The 25919-nt window shown below is 40.6% G+C and overlaps 1 protein-coding gene across 2 annotated transcripts in view; it reads left to right on the forward strand.

The window, feature by feature from the left end:
* Positions 1–311: 311 nt before the first annotated feature.
* LOC101172809 (protein TMEPAI) overlaps positions 312–25919 on the forward strand; it is a 37586-nt gene continuing 11978 nt past the window's right edge. Inside the window, exon 1 of one of the 2 annotated variants that reach the window (XM_004069203.5) lies at positions 312–858. In XM_004069203.5, the coding sequence (XP_004069251.1) occupies positions 762–858 (97 nt within the window). In that variant the 5' untranslated portion in view covers positions 312–761. Of the gene's footprint in view, positions 859–25135; positions 25493–25919 lie in introns of those variants that run through there. The other variant, XM_011475326.4, reaches the window with a different exon arrangement.

A 25919-nucleotide genomic window follows, 5' to 3' on the forward strand; every position in this document is an offset into this window, starting at 1 on the left:
TTGATTTTCCCTCTTAGGTCTCCACCTTGCTTATGTTCTCCAAGACAAAAGCATTGAGTCATTTCTCACAGGAGGTTGTGTGGATTATTAGTCTGAGTATGATTATGTGCTTGAAACGGTCCGTCATGGATCGCTGAAACGCAGTGGTGCATAACCAAAAAAGAAGAAAAAAAGAAAAAGAAAAGCAGAAATCCAATGTTATCTTGTGAAGTTTGGCGTGTCTGAGCTCATAAATCTTTCTGTTCCGTCTGTTGCTTCTCAGACAGTCAGACAGGAGGGAGAAAGGAGCAGAGGGAGAAATCCCCAGAGACGGGCAGACGGAGGGAGAGAGAGAGAGAGGGAGGAGGAGGAGAGAGGAACTGCCAGGACCAGACGGACGTCCCCTGGCAGTTTAGTCGCCGGTCACGGGACGGAAAAGACGGATGAACTGACTCAACCCGAACCGGACGATGAAACTATCAGAAGTCCCCCATTTTCGACTCTATTCCGCGGCGGACAGATGAACGACAGACACGTTCGCAGAAAAATATCCGTTTGAGGAAGGGGAGAAACCAGAGACGAGGAGGAGGAGAGAACCGAGACGAGGGGAGGACGGGCGGACCGCAGAGCGGGACCAGGAGAGGAGGCTGGGGAGAAGCGAGCAAACGGGAGACTGAGAGGGGGGCGAGGTGACGTTGCTTTCGGTCTCCTTCTCCCTCTCCCCGAGCTGAGCCCCGCGCGCCTCCCGTGGAGCGTTCATGTCTGCTTTCGGGGCCCCGTAAATGTTGAACTTGATGGGTGTTTTAAACGCCACCGCCGCCAATGTCTCCTGTACTTGTAACTGCAAGCGCCTCACTTCCCAGCAGAGCATGGAAATCAGTAAGTTTGACCACTTTACTCCACTTTTCTGCTCCTGCGTGGATCTTTTATGTCGCAGCAACTTCTGCTGCGGTGTGAAAGTCGGAGGAAGGAAGCTGCTGCTGATGTCTTCTGCTTTTACAATGCTCATTCCCCATAGGTGTGTTAGTTTTCTGTCACTCTGACATAATATAAAAAAAACAAAAAGAACAAAACAAAGAAACATCTTAGTTCTTTTGAGTGGCCCAGCTTTAACTTTCTGCATGTTTTTAAATACGTTGTCTGAAGTGTTTGCTTTTTCCCACTGTTGATTTTGAACTTGAAACAAACATTTGATCGCAGCCAAAACAAGTCAAAGATGTTCTTAAAATGCCTTAAAAATTCGATTTAAACGTAAAATAGATGCATTTTTGTCAGGCGAGACATGGATCTGCGTGAACAGGGCGGTTTTTCCTCCGTGGTTCAGAGTTTGAGGATGGGGGAGCTGGAAGTTCAGTCATCCCACTGAAGCCAGATGTCTGTCTGGTCGCCTCAGCGCGTTCACGCGAAGGCGTTCGTGTGTGTGTTTGTGTGTCCGGGAAATCCCTGCGTGCGCGCGACCGTCTGTGTGTTGTTGTGACTTCCAGAGATAATCTAGTGATGATGATGATGCCGCCAGGTCTTGATTTTGTACGCGTGCGCGGCTGAGGTCAGCTCAGGTTCTGACTCATGCCGGCTCGTGCGTGTGCACGCGCGTGGTTCGTGTAGTCAGGATGAATAAGTGTTGTTTTGTCTAAACTAACGTTTTCAGTGCAGATCAGCAGCAGCACCGCTCCTGTTAGCCGTTTGTCAGCACTTCTAAAAATGTAATTTTCTTTTAGATCAAGACACAAATAATCTGCTACTTTTTTTTATTTTTTACACCTATTGAGGAACCATTTTTTGGGTAGTTATGCTTAAGATTATTGCCTAATTATAAATGGGTGGAAATGGACAAGATGTGAAAGGAATCCTCATTTTCCATCTTTTATTACAATCATTTCTGTCACATTTAATCAACACATTTGTGATGTAATAAAATTATATTTCAGGATGGCTTTGAACATGCTTTGTCTAAATGAATGTCAACTAGGTTAGTTTTATTTTAATCACACTATGAATTTTAGAAAGTCATTTCATGCTTTTCAGTCTTAAGTCAATGTAAAAAAGGTAGAACAGACGAGATTTCTCAAATATGACAGGGAAAATATTGATTTATTCATTTCAAAATAATGTTTACTCATTAATAATGCAAGTTTTACCATTAAATTAAACTCACTAATAGTTAATAATCATTATTTATTTGTAAAATTCAAGTGGATTTTAAGGAAGTTTGTGAATAATCTTGGTTAAATTGGATTGAATAATAAATAAATAAATAAATAAAGTAAAAAGTACCAGAAATAAAAACAACAAGCAAAAAAAGTAAACTTATAAATTCATGATCTGATGTAGCAGAGTGACAGTGGTTTCATTAGGACTAGAACAGTTTGGTTAAAAAAATGATGGATTTTGTGGTTGGCTTTTATAGCGCGTCATTTTTTTGTTTTTGTTTTTTAACCAGAGCCCGCGGTGCTCTTCTCTACTCCCCACTGGGATGCGTTTACTTTGAGCTTAACCATCAAGACTGGAGTCCAAATCGTACTAGTACTAGTCAAATAAGTCAGACTGAGTGTCAAACATGCTCCAACTTGGTATGGCTGGCCTGTTGTGAGATTGGCCCAACACAACGATGGTCTTTCAGGGTGGGGGTGGAACTCTGAAGGACCTTAACATTCTTCCATACCAGTGCCAGCTGTGAGCATCAAGCAAAGACAACAGGAGTTCCAGCCAAATCAAACCTATCAAAATGCTCATTTTTTAGGTTCTCAAATACAGCTTTTGAAGTTCTATTGGTTGGAAAATGTATTTTTATGGGATAGTCTTAATTAACTCAGAAAGAATCCTATTTAATGTTTCTATGACAAGTTCATATATGACTCCCTCTATAAAAAAAAATTCAACTCTTTTTTTTTTTGTTTTTTTTTTTGGTGAAAACACTTAATTTATGCTAATTTGGAGATATTTTTATCCATATCGCCCACATGAAATGCCCAGTCAATGCTGAAAAAGCCAATTTTCCTGTTTCATTCTGTCAGTGTAACCAAACAGAGTGGTACGTCCTCATTTTAGCATTCATTTGGAATGAGTCCATGACCTTTAAGCTCTTTTAAAAACATGTGGTCCCAGTCTTCACAGCACCAACTCTTCTGGCTTTCACTCCAGGTTGGAAACTGTTTTTTCTTGGAAGCAGCTTTAATACTTTAAAGACTCTTATGAATTTCCACTTTTTAAATTGGTAACCAAAGTAATGTGGGAACCCAGTGAGTAATGCGTTTTACTCAATCATGTGTGGGAAAAGGTTCATGCTGGTGTCACCAGTCCTTTTAGATTTTATTTGATTATTTTTTTTCTCCTTACACTTTTTTGACATGACATTAGAGATAGGCGGGTGCTTCTCCAGTCTCTCCAAACCAAAAAACTCACATCGTTTGTGTGTTTCCCCATTTCAGAAAGGAGGTGCGGACAGAAACATTGACCCGGCAGGTTTGCCACCACTGTTGGGGTCTTTGCAGCTAACTGCTGCTGCACTGAAAGTACGGAATTTATTAAATCTACCTCAGAATATAAATGGATCAATATAAAGCTCAATTAAAAATAAAAATAAAAACTTTGGGGTTTTAAGTCCCACTTGGATCATCTTTTGATCCATTTTAAAAGTGTTCCTCTCAGTGGCCTGTTAATTATGGTTGTCGTTTAGCCAAAATCAAAAAATGTGTCATTTTCTAGGTCATAGTTTCTGCAGAGCGGCTGGAGTTCATTAAAAATTTGCCTCGAGTTGTGGGCAGTTTGCACATAGTAAGCCCTCCCCTACTTCCCGACATCCATCTGTCTACTCTCTCTCCCGTTAGCTTAAGTAGCTTCGACATCCCAGCTAAAAGCTTTTTCAAACGGCATTTTTTAGTCTGTTACCGATTCACAACAATTTTAATAAAGACATACTCAGAAACACAGTTTTAAGCAGAATTTTCTTTATAAATATCCTCCATCATAAGAAAAAAGGAACAAGAAAATGTTAGAAACACCCAAAACACAATTTTTTTTAGAGTGGGACTTTAATCTGTGGAATTCTGCTGAAACCCCGTAAGGTGTCGAAGGAAACCTTTCTGCATTTGTTTGGTCTATTTGCAGCCTTCAAACACGGAGGTTTTGCCTAAAATGTTGCTTCTTTCAGGCTTGATCTTTGAGTTGTATGGAAATAAAAGCGATAAAAGTCTCTGTAAGAAGTGGGACGCGATATCTGAAAAGGTTATACAGCTGACTACCATCTGGGGGAGTGGGATTTGACTCCATTTGATAGTAATCTGCATTTAACACGTTTAAGGCGCTTGCCAATGCTCATGGTTTCTGGCTTTTCTTTTTAAATACTTCCCCAGATTCTTCCCGCCTCAGCTTTAAGCTATAGACTGTGTATCCCCAGTTTAGTCATCTTCCTAATCTTTCACTCTCTCCTGCTGCGTGCTGCAAAAGAATTTCAGATCTGCAGTTGCAGAGCTTAAAATGCAAAGAGCCAGATGTTTTGTTTCATGCTCATCCAAGCTGTCAAATAGCTCCAACTGTGAGTCATGCTACATTTTTTCTAGGTGAAAAATGAATGAGACGCAGCGAGCGATGAGGGCTAAACGAAAGCGAATGAGAGCATGTCCGTGTGAACCCGGCTCCCGTCACAGATTGCGTGGATCGTTGCCTGAACTTGTTACAGAACGGGAAGATAAGAATGCAGATGCACATGCACGGACACACATGCGCACAATTCCTCTGTCTGAAAACAGACACAATGTTTAGTCTGGAGGACAGAGAGGGAAACAGATGAACCAAAGAAGGAGATGCGGTGGGGAACAGAGGAGAGGAAGGCGGCAGAGGGAGGACTGAGCTGAAACTTTGGGAAGAATGGCGCTGAGGATCTGCTGAGTTGAAAGTCACGAAGGACTGAAACTAATGATGCATTGGTCTCTTTTTTTATTTTCACAAAGAAAGCTTATTTTTAATCTTCGTGCTGATGTCCTGGGCAGTATGTGTTGGCGTGTGGCAGGAGGAAGTCAGAAGAATTCACATTTTATACATGAAAGATGGCAATCCAAAGAATGTTTAACGTGAGGGAAATATCTAAACTCTTACCTAAAAAAAGAGAGAATGATTTTCTGATGCTTTGTGCTACTGAAAGACACGTTTACAAATCCAATTCTTCGTTTAGAAACACAATACAAGCGAGTGTGACTTTTGCTGGTGAGGGACCTGTGACACAATTTGTAATTGATCTTATTTTCAGACTTTACCTCCAATCACAAACCTGTCTGCTCTTCGTCTAGCGTTCACTCTGCAAAAACAAGCCCCCTATAAAAATAAGTCAAAAAGGATTTAAATTTGAAAAATGTTTTTAAAGGAAGAAAAAAAAATCTGCCAGTGGGGTAAAATGTCATTTTAAGGGAAAGAATCTGAAGCATGTTTGCTTAAACTAAGAATATTTTGTGTTTGAAAAACTTTCCTGACTACCTTTTCAAGACAGAAATAAAAATGTTACTTAAGATTCATTTTTTTTGTACTGTGTTCCTTTGAAATGCATTTGAGAAACTGTGTTTAAAGCCGGAACAAAACAGTACAATTTGTGTCCAACAATGCAGGGAAGGAGAATGAGAGCCTGATTCTGTGTTTGTTAGAGCGTGACACCTCAGCAAAGCAGGGAGTTTGCTCCTTTCCAACACAGATACCAGGAAGCGAGAAGACATCAGCAGCTCCGCTGGGTTCTGATTGAATTAGCTATAGAGCAGTTCCTGGATACAACACTAATGCAGCTCCAAGTAGGGTTGCACCCCGCCCCATCCACCTACAACAGCTGGATTTCAAGCATTCAAACGGTCAGATCTATAAAAGAGCTGCAGAGCCCCTGACTCACTTCTCACTATCATTTATCCGTTTATCCTTCTTTCATGTGGATCTTGTGCTTTGTAATTGTAGGCTTTCATGTACTGGGCATAAGAAAACACACACACACAGATGCAAGAACACATCTGTTCCAAGCGGCAGGCCCTGCTAGCCAAAGCACATGACATCAGCATTACTCACAGGCGGACTATGCGTGCTGGTCTGTAGGTGCATGAGAAGTCACTGATGCTATCGGCCCTCAAGCATCATTTCCTTCAAGTAGCTGCTGCTGCATTTGTTCCTGGGTTTGACATCAGCACGTCCGCCATCTGTCTGTGCAGCCAACACAAATGTTCCTATCAAGAGTGTGAGAGTTTGGGAGTTCAGCTGCAGGGTAACAGCGTTTTGCTGTTTGAATTTGAGGAAATGGTATTCCAAGGTAGACCGGAGGTGACTGCCGCGTTGAGAGGGAAGAACACCAACATATGAGCCCTACCTGGCCACACGGGAACGAAGCCTGAGGACCGCAGCGTTGTCTCGGTTTTCACAGGTTTAAGACCCATGCAGCCATAACACAAAAATCCCAAAAATGCATTATCAAATGCATTATCTTTTCTTGTGCAATTGAATGATTTGAATTTTTTTGTGTGCAATTACATATTAAAGTGGCACTTTAAATCTTGCTCATATTGGTATTATCCAGTTTTTGTATTGTTAATAAAATCTGACAAAACGCTTTAAACTATTGCTAGCGGAGCTGATATGTTGATATTTCAGACAAATCCTTCATTTTGTGCAGAGTGGGTCTTCACAGCAGGTTCTACCTGTTCGTTTGAACCCCCCCCCCCCCCCCCCCCCATGTTCCCCTTTAAATAACTTCTTTATTTAAAGCATTCTAGATATTTTGATTTAAAATGTTAAAGTAATCTTTTTTTCTGACTGCATGACCAATTGTGTACAAAAATGTGTATTTAAGAATGACTTGCCCTCAAAACATCTTAAATGCTGTTTTGCATTTAGTGAAATCAATTAAATTATTCTCAAAGAAGTGAAAATATGATAAAAACATGAATGTCAACATAGATATTTTTAATATTTATGCTGTAAACATTGATATTGGGATGCAACTGGAAGAGATCAAATGGCAAATAGTCCATAAATATCATTAAAATAGCTCCTCGAAGTGCTGCTGACGACCGAAATGAACAATGTCTTTTTGAGAAATAACTCTGAAAATAGATGTTTAGCATTCCCTGTTTGAGTGACAGCGGCAGGAAAGGTTTGCAGGGATGTTCTCTACATTCTGAACAGGCCCGACCGGGTAAATCAACTTTGCTTAATCTCTTGGGGGGGCAGTTTAGGAAGTTTATGGAAATATTTTCTCTTCCTCTAAACTCTGCTTTCATGTGACAGAGATAATGACTCATTAGGATTCTGACCGTGCTGCCGATCTCAAAACTGTGTCAGTTTGACGGCTGCAGCTTTCAGTGTAGGGACAATTATTACAGATGCTCCCAGTTTGAATTGGGAGCTACGACAGCAGAGAGGGCTGACTTTTAGAGTTGGATGAAACACATTTTACTTATAAAATGTACCTCTAAACATACGCTCTTTTGTGTGACTTTTGTGTCTGAGAGGACGTTTCCGAGACTGTTTGGCCACATGGGGAGTGTTTGCCTTTGGTGTTTGTCTTTACTTCTCATTGATTCAGGTTCTTTCTGTCCCGTTTCCCTGAAACTCAGTGAATCATGGAAATTAAATGACTGCGGCGGTTCTGGCCGCCTTCCTAGACGTATTATGTAAACTTCTCTGTCTGGCTGTTAGTGCAAGACTACACACGTGCTAGTTTGTTAATTTCCTCTCTGTGTGACTGTGCATGTGATGTTGTGATAGTCAGCTGAGTTAAGATTTGCTCTTTTTTTCTTTGAAAATGCAGCTCAGCTTTGTTCTCATGAAGCAGGGACCAGCAGACGTTTTGTTTACGGAAACATGTGTGGATCAAATGACTTTTTTTTTTTTTTTTTAACCCGGTTGACAGTTTGCTTTGAACCACAAGGCGATTTGAAAAGATTGAGGAAGATGGTGAATTGGAAGCAACCTTCCAAAAGCAGTTGACTCGGCTGCCCTCCGTTGTTTTTCTGATTTCAGATGACGTTAAAGACCCACTCCTGGGAAAATCTTGTTTTTGGTCTTGTAACATGGTCTTGTGGCATTTTACTGATAATGGAGGACATATATCAAAACTTAAGTTCAGAAGCGCATTTCTGAGTATTTCTATGTTTAAATTGTGATTCAGGAGCAGACGAAAAAATGCATTTTGGGCATTTGTGGGCGGCAACATAATCCACTCAATTCTGATGCATCCACTTGTAGACAACTAGACTCGTGTTCGTCTTTGTTTTCTTTGTCCAAGCTATTCTCTGGCTCAACACTGTACGACGGGATAGCTACAATAGTTCTCGCCATTTTTGCAGCAGCGGGTTGTGAAGGGCTGTAGGCTTGTGGGAGAGCGTGTGAGCAGAGAGTTATAAGTGATGGGAAGTGGGGGTGGGCTTACCCTTTGCCAACAGTCCCGACCTCAACTCAGAAGTGAATTTCTAATTAAGTACTGCCGCTTGACAGAAACTATGTCCTCGCAAACAATTTGATTTTTGGCTGAAAACGACATAATCATAATTAAAACCACTGGGAACACTTTTACAATAGATCAGATGATCAGAGTGGGACTTCAAGGCATTAGTTTTAAGTTTTTGACCTCTCACAAATGCTGCAGAGTTTCTTCAGATTTGGCTAAAAGAATAACAAGTATTTATAAGGGGGGCAGCGTTTCCTTCTCTATATGGGATTTGAATTTGTCCTCGGACAGAGATCATGGAACCGTTGCTGTTTCTTTTCTGAGAATGAAGGAGGGAAGAACTTCAAATTTCCGTGTTCACGTGGACGAGGACAGAGTCCAAAGGGCTCACATCCTGCTTCCTTCTGCTGCAGCTGTCTCATTTCCTTGCCCCTTTAACTGGAATTTCTTCCTCTCTTGGCCCCATTTCCTTCGATCCTCAAGGCATTGTTTCACCATGAATCAAATATTTGTGCAACCAGATCAAAATGTTGGTGCGTCTGAGTCATTTTGATGCTTTTCGTCATTGGGGTGTAAAGTCCCAGCTTCCTTGAATCTTTTCCCTCACCCCATCCCTTTTTGGTCCTCTCAGCTGTTCTTTGTTTCTCCGTCTAGACAGCAGCAACCCCCACAGAATCCCAAAAAGTCACCGGGATGCTCCCATCGTGCACATATGTAGATGCATCCAGCATGTGCGCTTGGGGGTCAAGTTCACTGACACTTTGGGGGTTGTGTAAGTGCTCATGTGTGTGCTCTGCATATGATCTGCATATGAGACGGCTCTCAGCTGAGGCCCTGGACCTCCATTGGAACCATGTAGTTCCATTAATTAGTCTGTAGTCAGAGCTGGGCCTATATGTCTGCCTGGCACTGTGAATAAATCCACACAGAGACTGTCTGAGTGCCGAGAGGCTCCTCTGTAAATAAAGGCAGCGACTGTCTGAGTGTCATGAGGCAACGTGGAAAAGATTGTCTTGTTTCACATTAATTAGTCTGAGAAAGACAAAATACGTCCTTTATGGCTGTCTGGTTCTCTAAATACTTTGGTTGTTGCATGTTTACGTTGATGAAATAAAAGGGTCTTAGCTTAATTAGTCTGGCACAGGGGAAGTCTGCTGTGCAAAATGCTCATGATAAGGTCTGATTATGTGAACAGAAGAAATTGGTACATGTGGTTTTGTTAATTAGTCTTGCCAAGTTGGGATTTCTCGCTTTAGCTTCACCTGCTGATGGAGAGAAGCTCACACAATATTTGCAATCAGAATTCTTCTGCATTTATATGAAAAAAACATATCTCTTGTAATTAATAAATATAATGACTTCTATTCCAAAAAAGTCTTCTGTCTGAGTAAAACTTTTCCAGCCTGACATAAAGTGTAAAAGTGTAAATTTGGCTACAAATTAGACATTAATTTTATACGATCTAGATAAGATCTTTTGTTTTGCATTTAGAAGCTGTGTCAACACAAGCTTAAAAGGAACGTGTTGCAACAACTTAACCCTAATTTGCTAGCATGGCTCATAAATATGTGAGCCTGTTGGTTTTATTTACCTTTTCTTGGTCAAAATACTTGTTTAAAAATTACAATAATGGTGTCGGAATTTGGGTTAAAAATGGTTTAATGGAAAAATGAACATCTCTGTGATCCATAATTCAGACCTGAGGGTCTGAGTGCAACTATAGAGATTTATGTATGAACACAATTCAGATGTCTGTGGGAGGGGTCCAGTCACTGGCTGCATCCTTGGCTGATTGCTAAAGCAATAAAAGCAACATTTTTTTAAACGCAAGAGAAACCTTTCAGTTTAAACCATAATTTTCGTCTTAAAATCAGTGTCAAGGTCTGAAAACTCACAACAACAACTATATTTGTTTGAATGGAAGAGCATGGACATGTCATCAAGAATAGAACAGTGGTTGATTCACATGTACACAGTTAAAGATCCTCCGAGCTCTAGATTCATTTTTAAAGAGTGGATAAATTTATGCACAGAAAAGCACCTGCATTAGAAATGCATGCATGCTAATGCTTGTTGTGTTGATGAGGGAGTGTTTGCATATGAAAACCAGGGTGCCGTGCATCTGCGGAGAGGGCGGGGGTGAAATGAAACAGCCTTGGTGTCTGGGAGTGCAGAGGTCAGGGGTCAGGTCATGAGAGGAGGAGGAGAAAACACGGTAAAATGCTCATTGTCTTCTTTTCTACTTTATTTTTTCTCTTTCTCAGGGCATTTAATAGCAAAGTTTATTCTAGCCACTGGGAAACTAATAAAATATACATCGCTTACATAAAGTATTTTATATTAGCATCAAAACCAAGGTACGGGTATCTATCTATGGTCAAGCAGTAGCACAGTACGTGAATATGAGGATTTTTTCCACACATTTGTTGGAGTCTGGCTCGTAATGCACTGACGTCCTGTTTCTGTTTACGGGATGAACATGTGGAGCACCACAGCATTTCGGAGAGTGTTTTTTTTCCCATAAAGTCTGCTGTGAGACCGTCGGGCTCAATCATCAACCAGTCAGCTGGCCCTGACTGTGGGACTCGGTCTAGACAATAAGCACTCTGGTCTGAGAAACAACACACATCCCCTCTGCCTCCCCTGCACACATTCATGTCCCAGTCGCTCATGACCGTGGGCTTGACCCTCTACACACACACACACACACACACACACACACACGTACGTGCGCACTCACACACAAACACGCACTTAAAGAAAGGACTGTGTCTGCCTCTCCATACCCCCCCCCCAGCTCACAGGAAACAGCTGGTACCACATCTTTTGCATCTATAAACACACACACATACACATACACACAAGTGCCACTAACTCCTCCTTTCTGTTTATATTACCTCTAATTACCATTACATATTCAAGTATTCAAACACAGTCTAAGTGCACAGGCAGGTCTCATTACCAAACACTCAAAGACATGAACCCCCCCCCCATCCTCAAGTATCGCAAGCACATCATATAAAGTAGGCGGTAGTGTGTCTAGACAGCAGCACATAAAGACACACACATTAAATTCATATACTGTCATGTGCAAGGAACAATGTGTGATCAGAATGACTTTTTATTACAAAGCTTCATTTTATTTAGTTACGTGTTAGCCAGGCTGGTCCAACCAACGTGTGCTGGGTGTGGACAGTTTTCTTCTGTCTGCAAAAGGACATTTTTACCTGGGCGTGAAAACGAAGCTTATAGTTGTGCTTTTTATTTCCTGTCTGCTTGATCCAGTTAATGTCAATTTTATGTCTGGGACCGCGGAGGGTCGTAGAGAAGAGGGAATGTCATGTTAAAGAGAGCCCAGATGTGTCTTAAAGTTTTCTTGTGGCTCGTACGGTCACCTTTACGTTAAAATGGAACGTATATGATGGTTGTGTGTGTGGTAAAATATTTGTAAGGATAATCTAAGTTACACGCACTTATGACGTGTGGGTGATACTGTTGTGCGGTGTCCTTTTGCTGCATTGCAGTTGTACGTAAGGTAAAAGTACTGACACTGGCTGCAGGTGAGGGTGTGCAGGTGGTATGCAAGTGTCTGTAGGATGCCCAAAAACAGTGCTCTGGTTGTCGAATATCCTAATCTCTAAAAGTCAGACTACAAGCACAAAGAGCGCACTAACAGGCCCCTTGCACAATATGCAGGTTTCAGGGGTGAAAAATAAGAAATGTGTACGACGTGCATCTCCCCTACTTAACCCTTGCTTATCCTCATGTGTTTAAGTGTTTGCTACAACCTGTCAGCCCAGCATGCCCATAGAAAAGAAATGTGCTCGAACACTTTCTCACCACGGGCTCACAGAGCGGTCTACAGCCTCAACATTTTGAGCGGGCCATCTGCATGCTCCGTACAGGTTTGGCAATTATTCGCCCACAGACGGTGTGTATCCACCAACAAGGGCAGCTGCGACTAAGGTATAAGACAGATTTATTATTGATTTATTACATTACACCAGGCCATATAAGCCAACTGAAAGCTTTTCCATCATTACTTGCTTAGTAGCAAATTATGACAAGGATTTTTCCAAAGTTTTCGTTTTCTGTTGTTGTTTTGTACGACACAATTCATATATCCAACTGAAATAAAACCGTGCCCCAAAAATGGAGGGGAACTAAATCGTGGCAAAGGGACTCGCTGCATCCCTGGAGACCACACTCATTGACCAGAATAGGTTTTGATCTCAGCTGCTTACACTACTCTCTGCAACCAAAGCCACCGTGTTTGGGTGTTGGGTAGCAGAATTTAGAAATGTACCATCTTTGGATCGTTATTGGATCCAAACAGTAAGCGTGCTGGCTATGTCTTTGCGCTTCGCCGGTGGTTTTTCTGTTAAGTTATACATTTTGTGTGTCAACAGCTCCTTCATGACTGAGTCCACTATGAGGGAGCAGCAAGGGCAACTCCAACAGGGTGGGGTGGCTGGCATTATGGTGGGATTATGGGATGAAAACTCAGTCGGCTACCAGTAGTTTCTTGTGATTCCAACACTCATTTACATTTTTGAGGAGGTGGACGGCCAGCCCCAGCATAACTCCTATCCTGATCTTCAGTTAAACATTTCTTTAGGCCAGATTCCAACAAGTGTAATAGATGTGGCATGTTTATGAAATTCCTCTGTGGTTTTTCCTTTTCACGGAATATAGAATATACATCTTGCAGGGCGTGACTTTAAAAAAGCTCCCGTCACTCAGATTGGACAGATTCTTGGCTGAGTCTGCTTCACACATGACTCAAATCTCTCATTTTTTGCATTGGACTGGAACTGTTTTCTTTTCCTACTCTGCTCTGTCATCACGGAAAGTATAAAAGATACGGATTTTGCACACAAAATAGGGTCATTGGCGAGGGATTTTACAAAAGAAAAAAGCTTTATATATTGTTCTTAAAGTCTTGATAAGTAATAAGAGTCTGTGCCTGTGTGGGAGACAGTCTAGTAGATGTCACAGTGAAAAAAAAAGGTGCTGTTTTAGGTGTTTTAAACCATTTCAAATGCAACAGAAAATCTCCAGGAACTCAAATATTCTCTCCTGTTATTTTTGATTTCCAGCCCACCTCCCACTCAGAGTTTCCCTTTGCTTGCAACATTTCATTCCAGCGTCTTTGTTACAGCCATGTTTGGGTTTCTGCAGATATTTGTTTTGTCTGAACTGGAGGTTATCTCTGCCTGACACACACAAACACGCAGCGGCACAAAAGGAAAGGCAAGTTGACTCAGGCGGAGGATGCACTGAGGATCTGGGCTGATTTGAGCCGGCTCTTTCACAGTGAAAGAACGCTTTCAAAGCCAGGTGTGTGGTGTTTGCCACTGAGCCGCAGGTGAGGCCCGTCGCTTAAGAAGACGATAAAGAGAAAAGGTCTAGCTGTCGGTGCTGACGGTCCGTAAGAGTAAGGTTTTAGTGTGTATTTCCACAAAACAACACGGGGTTACTTTAACATGGAATAACCACATAGACGCAGCTCTGCAGAAAGTTTCACAGGCAAATATGCAACCTGTTGACTGACTTTTTGTTGTGTTTTTTTTTGTTAAACATAGAACATTTTTCCTTTTTTATCCCCTCGAATATTACTCAGGATGTTGAAATATAAAAAGTTATTTTTCCACCTATGAATCGGAAAATGCCCTGAGAAGCAGGTGTGCAATGAAACAAATAATGTGACCATTGGTGCAATTTATGGTTTTTACTTCCGCAAACATCACTTGTGTTGTAAAGCAGACAAAAAGGTGTAGAGTTTATCTTGTAACCCTTGTGCTATCCTAGGCACTTTAACGTTGGGAGTTGGGTCATCTAGACCCACTAGACAGTGCGCTGAACCTTTTTTCTTCAATGATTTGTGAACCTCACTGGTGTCCATGATTACATGAAATCTTTCCACCTTTATCCACCTTTGTCATGTAGGGAGAACACGTCAATTTGAGGGTGGGGTCATCTAAGATAGCACAAAGGTTAAGACCTTTTGGCTTCACAGTTCTGGGATCCGCCGATCTCGATAGGACTTTGATTAGTTAAATAAAAATAAAAAAGGCTGGACTTGGTTTTAGATGGCTCAGAACAATAAAACGTTTTTTAAATGTGTCCTCTTAAAGAGCTGCTCAAATAAATTAGTGTTTTTGGTGTTTTTAATATGTTCTTATTGTATTTCTCTTAATGATGGAGTACGTATATTAAGAAAATTCAGCTAGAAATTGTATATCTTTCTTTAAATCATTGTTAATCAGGAGCAGATGCTCTTTTCTCCGTTCCATTTGGATGCACCCAAATGCAGACAAACTGATCCATGCAGGTCTCGGTATTCCTCATCCGAGCTGGCATCTGGCTAAAAACTGTGCCGTTGGAGAGCTCCAATAATTTTCACAATTTTTGTTCCTCTGAAATGGGGGCTGTAAGCTAGCAGTAAACAGAGGGCTCTCTGTTTACTGACAGGGTGACAGGGAGAGGGGGCGGGGTTTCTCTACGCCACCAATCCCACCCAAACTCAGAGGGGGATTTTTCTTGAACTACTGCCACGCTGCAGAAACTGTCCTAACAAAACGACACTTTAACAAAAATAATTATGGTTCAAAGACCACTGGGAACACGTTTACAATAGTTTAAAAGATGATCGGTGTGGGTCTTTTAAGAACTGCAGCATTAACTGTACTTGAAGAGTGCTTTTTGTTATCTAATTAAATGTCTGAAACTTTAAATCTTCATGTTTTTAATGCACTGTATTTATGTACCTATTGTTTTATTTTGAAATTTCTTTATATTTACGCTCTAATCTTGAACAGATAAGTTGGAGCTTTTTCCATGACATAATGTCTCGGACATATTCTTGCTGATTAGTTTCCATCAGAAACTCTCAGCTTCAGGGATTCTTTTCTCTTTTTTTTTTTTGGGCACATCTTATCTCTGGATTTCAGGTGATATGAGCCAGGAAAAATGTGATGCATGCTGCCGGTGCTTACAGTCATGTCTGCCTGCTTCTCCTCTGGAACGCTGTGGAATCCAGCCAATGGAAACAGAAAGGGCTGCATTTGCCCCTGTCCTATCAGTATTGTTGTTTTGTTTGTTTGTTTCCATCTTTTTTACAAAAAGAACAGAAAACAAATATTTCCAAGAGGTCACAAGGTCAGCAGACTGAAAGCCAAATGAGATTTTAGAATAATGCAGGCTTTTAGTAAAAATGTTTTCTTCTGTATCTTATTTGAGCATACTTCTTTCGGTTTCTTGACTCTTGACTTCAGACCTAAAAATGCAAAAAAAAATCTTTGTGTATCAGGGGAAAACGCACTTCAAAGTGCATTGTAAGTTCCTCACGAAGCAAATTATTGCCATTCGCACCGTTGACCTGTTTTCTGTGCATATTTACTAAACTCCATCTCCAGATAGATGCACTTTCAATTCATTAGCCTTGTGTATTGATGTGGAATTGATTTTTCTTTCCCAGAAATACAAACGCGGGGTCAGACAGACACTGTTGTGTCTAGCCAGGTGTGTGTTTGTGCTTGTGGGAGTGTGTGTGTGTGTGGCTGAAAACCGGCTGAGCTGGTTTTTGTTTGGCAGCTGAACACAGTTTGGAGAGGGAGCGCATGTCTGGCTCGTACACAGAAGCAGACAGCACCTCGCATCCCCCTCCTTTTGTAAGCTTGATCTCACGCTAATTACACTAGGAAGCATCCTTTTTTTAAAAGCTTTAATCTCACATGGTACAAATCAGGAAATCAACACTTTTGATTTAAACTCCTTCATAAGAGACACACAGCTGAAATGCAGATGAAGTATACAAATGCATTCATGCATTCATCTATATAAATGTTTGGGCAAAATCACCTCAGACCTCAGGTACAATTATCCATGGCAGCGGATTCAAAGCAGAGGCAGCAAAAGCACTTTTATCTTTTAATTGAACAAGGGCACTAGAAACAGCAAAAAATACATTTTTTGGAAAAACATGTAGATCAGGTATATCACCTTGCAGCAGATGAAAAGCCTCTTTAATGAAAAAAAATGCAAACATTTGAAATCAAAGGAAAAGAGGAGCAGACCCTTCAATCTTTGGCTGCAATGTTCAGTGTTTTCAGTCTAGACAAGTGTGCCAAAGATTCATGCATAACCAAATGAAAACCAGGTTTTGGGTGTTTTTAACATGTTCTTGTAGTATTTTCCTATGATGGAAGACATGTATAAAGGAGATTAACCTTATAATTGCCTTTCATAAATTTTTGTTCTTTAAATTGTTGTGAAACAGGAGCAAACGACAAAAAGGTGTTTGAAAAAGCCTGTAGCTGTTACGTAGTGTGTAGTTGGTGGGACACAAGTTCCCTGCTCTCCTCTATTCTGATGCACCCACTTGCCGGAGACTAGATCCATGAACGTCTTTGTTTACCTCATCGCAGTTAGCGGCTGGCTCAATACTGTGTGGCCGGACAGCTCCAATATTGCTCGCCATTTTTGTTGCACCGGCAATGTTGGGTTGAGGGTGTGAGGGGCTGTTATATAGTGGAAGAGAGTGTAAACAAAGGGATGATGGGAAATGAGGACAGGCTTACTCCACGCCAACAGTCCAACCTACCTGCACGATATGAAGAAAACTCGAGATATGCAAGATTAGTTATCAATATTGTGATGACAGTATAACTTCTGGTAAATTAACAAGTAGTAAAACACTCAGGAATCTCAAGGTGATGCTAAATTAACTGGAGTCCTGGATTTAATGGTACATTGCAAATTAGCGACAAGCAGCATGACAGGGTTAAAACTAAGTCGTAGTGCCTTAAATTTGATGATGGACAGAAGAGACTGAAGATCTTTCACAAAGTCTAGCTGAGCGTAAATACAAAAAACACATTTTGAAGATGGAAGTCTGTGTATTTTAGTTTGAGGTGGGAGGGGCTCTATAACAGATCCCTGAGGAACACCTCTTTTTTTACAATGGTAGCTAAACCCAACGCCCTCTACTTCTATATTGTAAAATCTTCTAATCATTTTCAGATAAGCTTATTTGTACAGACAGTCCAAGTCTTGATGGATTTAAACTTCACTGTACTCTTTCACCAACAGGAGGTTGCTCATAATGAGCAACCTTCTTACTGTACTTTTTGTTTTACTAGAGATTTGAGTTTACAAACGGAGAGCTTGGAGATGAGCCTTCATTTTTAAATTTAAAATCAAGACAAAAGGAAGAGAAACAAAGGCAGATATCCATACAGATTTGTCTGCTTTGTGAGCCCTGGCAGTGTCAGGAAGCATCAAAGCCACTCCAAAACAGTCATTTCGAGTTGATCTAGACTCACCAGTTCTCTCATGTCACAGAGTTCAAGTGTTTTATGTACATCGGAAGCTCTGACTCAATTGAAATTAAAGGAGTGACTCACAGACAAATTGTCTGAGCACAAACCTCAGAACCGCCGTGGGATAATCATAGAACAAGAAAAAAAAATCATTTGGGTAGTTGGAACGTCTGCGGGTACAGTTAATTCTATCTATTGGCGTCTAGACTTGATTGTGTCCACAAATAAAATGCACAACTTAATGGAAAAAAACTGCAACCTATCGTCGGTGTTTGTGATCAGGAAGACCTGCACAAAATTCTTTTTGTGCAAAATTGTTTTGTGTCTTCCCAAGATTCTATTATCATGTATAAATAGGTGTAAAACTACAAGGCAGCCTTTGGGAATATCTTAATGATTTTACTAACTTGAGCTGAATGTTAAAAAATTAATAAATAAATAGAAATATAAACGATTTCCAGTTGGTTGAAACATTTGTACAGTGCACAAGCAACCTGCATTTTAAGAAAGCTGGCACAGTATTTAAACATCAAAATCTGCTTGTAACCCTTGTGCTATCCTAGGCACTTTAACGTTGGGTCATCTAGACCCACTAGACAGTGCTCTGAACCTTTTTTCTTCAATGATTTGTGATCTTCACTGGTGTCCATGGATTACATGAAATCTTTCCACCTTTATCCACCTTTGTCATGGTAGGGAGAACACGTCAATGTAAGGGTGGGGTCATCTAAGATAGCACAAGGGTTAATCTGAAAATATTTATACTTATTTTCAAGCAAGTAATTCAGAGATTGGGTTTGTTAATTCGGTTGAAATGATAAAACCAAATAAGTTAGAAACATGGAAGGATCATCCATTTATGATTCTTCAATCTCATGCTATAATTTCTAAAATGGATTTTTTAATTATCAGCAGTTCAAGCTTGTCAAACATTTTGAGATGAAAAACATTTTTTTTACAACACATTTATGAAAGAGCCGATAAAAACATGAGCGGCACTGAAGTTGGTGCTGACACAAACTGTAAAACACAAAATGCTGATTATTTACAGGTTTTATGACGAAGAACTGAAGGCTTTTTGATAGGAAGCTACAGCGTTTGTAGTTTTGGTGACTGGCCTGTGAATGTCTAATGCCTGTGTTAATGATTATTATGTCTAATGTCATGTTTTTGCCATCAAACACAGCCGTCACACTGGCGATCTGCCCCTCTTTTACATTCAAATGAACAATGTGTTTGTGTACAAAGGTCTCGCTGTGTGTGTGTGTGTGTGTGGGTGAAAGATGACAGGGGCAGTTCAGCTCCTTCTGGCTAGAATTGAAATGAGCAACACACAGGCAGCCAGACAAGCCGCTGATAATGAGGTTTGATTTTCATATGTTTCAGACAGAAAGCTCTGCAGGTCGAGCCAGTAGTGTGTGTGTGTGTGTGTGTGTGTGGGTGTGTGTGTGTGTGTGTCTATAAACTGTCTCCTTCTTTATATTAAGCTAACATCAGAGACTGTGAGTCCGCAGTGCAGGATCAGGTGCATGTCTTTCCTTTGTCTGTGTTTTGTCTGGATATTTGAGTTGTTTTTTAGTGTCATCACAAACTTCTGTTCGTGTGTGCTTTTGCTCCTCTCAGCAGTCGGGCTGCTCTGAGCCGGTAAAAATGTTCAAACTTTCGAGACACTTTAAAAATAACCCCTCCAGGTGCGTCACTTTGTTGTGACTGAGCTTGTCAGGGCCAGACACTCTGATTGCTTTTCTGCTGAGATATTTTTTCCTGCTATTTTTATTTTCCATGAATGTTTCACCATTCAGTGTTACAGTTCTACAGACATACACAATAAGATATCAGAACTTAAAACATATCTTGCAGATATTTTTGAAGATAATCTAAACCAAAGCATTGAATTCCTTGGTGAGAAAAAAACCTGCTTTGATATCTATTTTATATAATAATGTTTGGCCAGATTAGATTCCGAGTTAGTCAAAGACTAATGTGAAACTAAGCCAAAAGAAAGAAAACAAAGAGCACACGTAATGCTGCACTTCTTACCTTGTGTATCTTCATAATTCTGGTAGATGACGATGAAGTCAGCATGAAACTTTGATCCAATAAGCCATGTTTTTTTTTCCACTAGCCTGCAGCAATTTACAATGAAAATGGCAAACTGTTATGTGGCTGACATTGAGAGGGTCCAAAACTGTTCACTTACCCCCAATATCATGTCCATTCACCTCTGATCAGGGTCCACTACAACAGCCGGGGATACGCTTTTTTGCGTTAAAGCTGAGATGCCATCCATCCAACCATTTCTCCAAACCCACCCACTTAATCGCTGTTGGGGTCACAGCGTTGCTGGAGCCTAACCCAGTTGGGTGAAGGCAAGGTGCCCCCCACTGAGCAGGTCGCCAGTCTGTTATAGGGCCCTCAGATACCCCACTTCAAGTATCACAACCATAAATATGTTATCCTCCAATTTTCTCCATTGGAGAAACATGGAGCATGTTCTGGGTTGGAGTGCTTATCTAAGAGTGCATTCAAATCCTGGCTGGCTTTGACTGAGCCAGACATTAGTTCCTTGGAACGTCTACTTATTTGGATATCTGTTAAAGCTCATTTAAAACTCTGTTGTTGACACGAGAAATGAATCGCCTAAAAACTAGAGTCTTAATTTGATTGGAGGGGAACTCTGATGTTGTTGACCTAGTGTCCATCCATTTTTCGAAACCTGCTTTTCCTGGCTGAGGATGCAGGAGAACTTACACCAGCCACACTTTGGACTTGCCAATAACCTCATGCATACACATTCAACCACACTCTGACACTTATTTTAGTTCAGGAACCTTAACTAAGGTATTGGATAGTTTTTGGACACTGGGAGAAAGCCAGAGAATCCAGGAAGTAACTACTTGGATTACAACCAGAACATTCTGGCTACAAATTGATGCAGCTAACCACCACAGCACAGTACTTTTTTAGTTTCAGTTCAACCAAGAAAAGGCTAATTCGACTTTGAAACTGACAAAGTTTTTATGTCACACTGACTCAGACGCTGCGTCCCCATAACAGTCTTTGAGCTGCCTCTTAAAACATTTGTAATAAAGACCAAATCACATACTGAATACTTGTATCATCTGCAACTTTGCATTGTGCTCCAAGGAAGTGTCTGCGGTTTTAGATGTTTGCACTGAACTTCATGCTCTTGTCAAATATCTGTGTTGTGGTGAGCTTTCATGTGTCTTTATCTTCGCTTTGATCATATCTTTATGAACAAGCTGTCAATCCTGTGATCAGCCAGACGTCTGCCAGAGTAGTTATCAGGAGGTGAAGGGGTCGTAGGTCGTTGCACTTTGACCGAGTGAATGAGAGTCAGCAAGTTTTACCATCGGCATGTCTGGCTTGCTGCAGGGACGGTGACCTACTCTGCGTTAGCATAGCCAGTCGTCCAGATGGGACTCACAGTTTAACAGGGGAGTCCCCGGATTAGCACGCTAAATTTAGAGTAATGCTCTTCTGTCTTCCACTCCCATCGCTCTACTTTCTGCTTCTTTAGATCCGCACTTTTTTTGTTCTCTTCCTTACATCCTTCTTCTCACCGTCATTTCGGGTCACCTTCTTACTAAAGTCTCATGCTATATTTTCCTTCAGTTTTGCAGACGTGGAAGCCCCGAACATCATTTTTTTTTGCTGGCCGATATATCAGTTGTGTCTCTCAAACAGCATCTTTGAATTTGGGCAAACAATTCTTAAGGTTTTTCTCTCACGCTGATGAAAAAAGACAACACGAGGCTGTTAAGGCGTCCGTAGACACAATAATGTACTGTGCTTTAATTCCTGTATTTGTTCTCATTTAGTTTTATCACCAACGACCTGGAAAGGCTGAGAATTAAGACAAAAACACCAACATATTCGCTGAATGCATGTATGAAGACTTGGCTGAATGTAATTGGGCTACAGAGAGAAAGTCAACAGTAGGAAAATCTAAAGTCTGGTGTCCCAAATAAAGAGTCTCCAAAATATTTCTGCCCACTTTAGCTTCTAATCCACTGATATTTACATGGATTTTCAAATTTTGCAGAATAACTATAAAACCTCCATTCTTATTGATGTAAAATCATGTGCTGACGACTTCATCTGGTTGGTTAAAATGCAAATCGAATGAAACTGAAAGATGCTTTCTTATCACAATGTATGCTTCCCATTTTGTTACATTTTTGAAATTTAAATGATTTTTTTTTTTTTTGCCACACCCAGAACAAACAAAGAAAAAGCCGATATTGATTTTAAGAAATTGTGGACAACATTTGCTATTGGTTGCATTTACAATTTGCACTTCATCTGAATTTTTTTAAAGTCAAAATTAACCACATATCAGGCTGTTACCTGATATGTTGATAAAAACAGCTGATTGATACTATCAATATGATGCTGGCATGTCATGAACGTCCATGCTCAGATCTAAAACAAGCTCAAATCCTGCAGAAGACATGATGATTTGAATCATTTTAGCCTGGAAAAGTTTATTTTCCATAAGCTGTAACTAACTGGGACACACATATGGAATATGCTGATTTTATTTAGGAGCATTCAAGCATGTAAACGCCTTATCTGTTTTATCAACAACATTGAAAAAGGCATGAAATCATTGTTTTAACTGATGTCTTTATGACTTTTTCCATCACTGACACATTCTCTGAACTTCTGAATTTAACTTCTTCTGCTAAGCTGTATAAAAAGATAATGTTTAAACTTAAAAAATATATCCATACATTTTGGAGCCGATCCAACTACTGTTGGGCGAAGGTGGACTTCGTAGACACAGTCATTCTATTTGTCAGAATATCCATTTCTGCTCTACTAACTTTTTTAACATATTCTTAATAAACCTATTTTTTTGTGATTTTTTTTTCTCTTTGTTTAGTGCAAGTTATTCAAGTTATAACTGACCAATCAGATGTCTTAATAAAAGTATGTGGGCGAATGTCAAACGTTCGAAGCGTTTGATAGATTCTCTCTTGCCCAGATACAAGTGGTATGGGTTTGTTTCCCATAGAACTTTGAACTTTTCTGTGCCTTTCTGGTTGAGGAAGTTGGTATTTTGCACTCAGTATGCATGATCGGGAATGTGGGAGGGGGTGGGGGGGGGGGGGTGAATTCTTAAGCCTATTTCTTCTACTTTCTAGTGACTTTCTGTCTTTTTTCATCAGAATTGCACTACTGGACTGTAACCCTTTGTAATTGCATGCCTTTGATGTAGCAAGTGCATGCATCTCTCTTAGTTTGAAAGTGTGTCTTGGCTTTTAGTTATGAGTTTGGTAGAGTAGCGAAGCACCAAAGGTCATGAACAGGTCAAAAACCAACAGAAATTTGTTTCTTCTTTTGACTTTTTCTTTCACGGTGTGATAGAAAAGCTTCTCACCTCTGCAGCAGGATGCGTGCCTCTATAAAACTGCTCGTTGGAAGTGCGTTTTTGAAGAGATTCTTTAAGTGGGTGGACAAGACGATGACAGACCCTTTGGTTCGGAAACATGATCCCTCCTCCCCGTTTTCCCACTCTTATAGCCAATAGTGTGTGTTTTGTTGACCAAAGTTCCCACACTTGTTGGCTGCGCCCAAAGTCAGTGGAGTGTGTATGTGTGTCTGTTGCCCATCATCACACCCCCTAAAAGTCTTTCTCATGGAAATTTGCAAGCAAATTGTGTGGACCCACGACCTATAAGTCTGTCTCATACACACACACACACACACCCACACACACACACACTGCGTGTTCGAGTTTCTAACTGCCCAGACTGTTGAGTCATGCCACGGGAAAGTGGGGGGGCAATTGGAAAGCTCCTCTCCCACTGTGCCTCCCCTCATCTTTCATCTTAGTTTGGTATTTTCACTCCTTACTCAGTCGTTTTTTGGGTTTTTACCACATATGATCGACATTTTCTACTTTCCGTGTACTTTTCTCTACTTATGAGACCCAGACCCCCCACCCCCCGCCATCTCCATCCCTGCCTGCTCTCGCCAAGCCATCTAACTCGCCAGTGACTGCCAGTGACCTTTTTCTGAATGTGGGAGGAGGAGGAGGCGAAGGAGGCAGATCGACGTAGGGCAGCCAGCGAATGACAAAGGAGCTAATTGCTTTAGATTATCCATGAAGTGTCTGCCTGCCTGTAAGGCTTACAGCCTGCTTCTGTCTAGACAGCACCGCCGAGGGAGGGAAGAGATCACAAGTCAGCCTCATGTTTCTGACAAGTGAAAATGGTTTAATAATTCCTGATGTCGCTTTTCTCTAACCAGCAAAATCCGAAATGAGAAAAACTGCAGAAATGAACACACTTTAAGCCACTTATTTGTTCTTTCAAATCAAACCATAAGAAATAGACGCAAGTTATTACAAATTATGTTAACATACGTTTACCTTCTACAATTAATACTTGATAAATATGCAAAACAAAAACAGTAAAGACAAAATTGGCACCAAAAAACCAACAAGTGGTCTGATGTAACGACTTCCCATCATTTTTGTACAAAAATGCAAAACCTTTATTTTCAGATATACAGTAATACATAAAATATGTATTAACTTCCTCTCCACCTAGGCTTTAAACAATGTGACCAACTAACTTAAGTCCTATGATGCAACATCTTTGAATATTTATTCTAAAAAAACAGCTAAAAAATAATTTTTAAAAGAGATTTTGCACCAGATATTTTCTTAAAACTCATTTTATTTGCTCTTATTTCCCTATTTTTATTTTCCGATGCCTGAGGTGAGGTTGATTTGCTAGAAAAATAAATGAGGCTGTAATAATTTGACGTTGACAGTGAACGAATAAAACAAAAACAAAAAAGTTCAGATAGGTCATTAGTGAAGCAGAGCAGTAATGAAAGAAGTTCAGGCTTCACTGGACTCCATTAAGGTCAGAGTTCATGATCCAACAGTCAGAAAGTGACAATTGATCCACAGGAGAGTTCAAGGAGAGAGAAAAATCACTTGTATTTTACAGAAAATATCCAGACAAATATTCTGTAAATTGAAGAGACAAAAAAAAAAATGTATTTCCGGACTTGTGGAAAAAAGTGAAAACGTGAAAATGGAAATAAAAAGTGCACCAAATGCAACATGGTAAAGAAAACCATACATGGTTAGAGCTGCACAAAAGTACCATGATAGTAGAAAGTGGACTTACTGAAAAGAGTCTTAATTTTATGTCCTAATGATACCCTGAACATCCACGCACACACATATATGGTCCTCAAACACAGACCCTGCCATCCCTCATTATTCCGTCCATCCCTTTGACCCATCTGTCTCTTCCAGACGCTCCCACCACTCCCCCGTCCTCCCCCTCCCGCATACTGACCCCTTTTGTTCACAGCCATTGAGCGCTCTGGGGTGGGGGTGGGGGGGCAGGCAGGAAGGGTCTGGTCAGTTGTTTCCCTCGGTGTGTGTGAGGGCGTCTGGACAGTGTGGGAATGTGTGTGAGAAAAAGTTTCAGACAAAGCCTGCCTGAGGCTCAGAGTGCGTGTGTCAGCCGGGGAGGACGCACCAGCGCGTCGCAGGACATGTAGGGCGAACATTTAGAAGCAGCAATGCTGTCTTTTTAGTATCTTTTTTTATTTTTTATTATTTTGACTTTATTTCTCAGTGTTGCCTTAAGAAGAGATCCTGGGGTTGTAGTCGGTGGAATACGGGTGTTTTTGGTCTGAGCAAAGATCTTGTTCAGCACAGAGACTATGCAGCCGCTGTCAGGGACTCACAACCATGAAAACTGCATTCAGAGACAAGTGTGTGGTGAGTTTTAAAGCTGTGCTTACTTCAGGCTCTGAATTTGGTTTTATGTCTCCCCTAGCAAAAAGCAGTCATTTAATGTTTAAGTGTCCTAAGCATAGCAAGTCTATGAAGGAGGTTTACTAACCGAATACTTCTTCAAACTAAAGTGGAACATTTTAAGCTTACAGTAGTATATAAAAAGTACATTTCAAGTTCACTGCCTCACTTTTAGCTTAGATTAAGGATACTTGCATTACATTTAAGCAGATTACTTTTGCAGAAAAAGGTTTCCTGCTGTCAAACTTTGATCAGATTAGGGGAGAATGTGGAAACAAAACAGTGGACTGAACTTTATTAAACTAAAATGTGAGTGGATTTGGCATGAATTCTTGTCTTCTTGTTTGTTTGTACGCATATTTAATTTACACTTAATACACAGCTATTTACA

The sequence above is a fragment of the Oryzias latipes genome, chromosome 5, assembly GCF_053564925.1.
Source record: "Oryzias latipes strain Hd-rR chromosome 5, Olatipes_Hd-rR_3.1".
NCBI lineage: Eukaryota > Metazoa > Chordata > Actinopteri > Beloniformes > Adrianichthyidae > Oryzias > Oryzias latipes.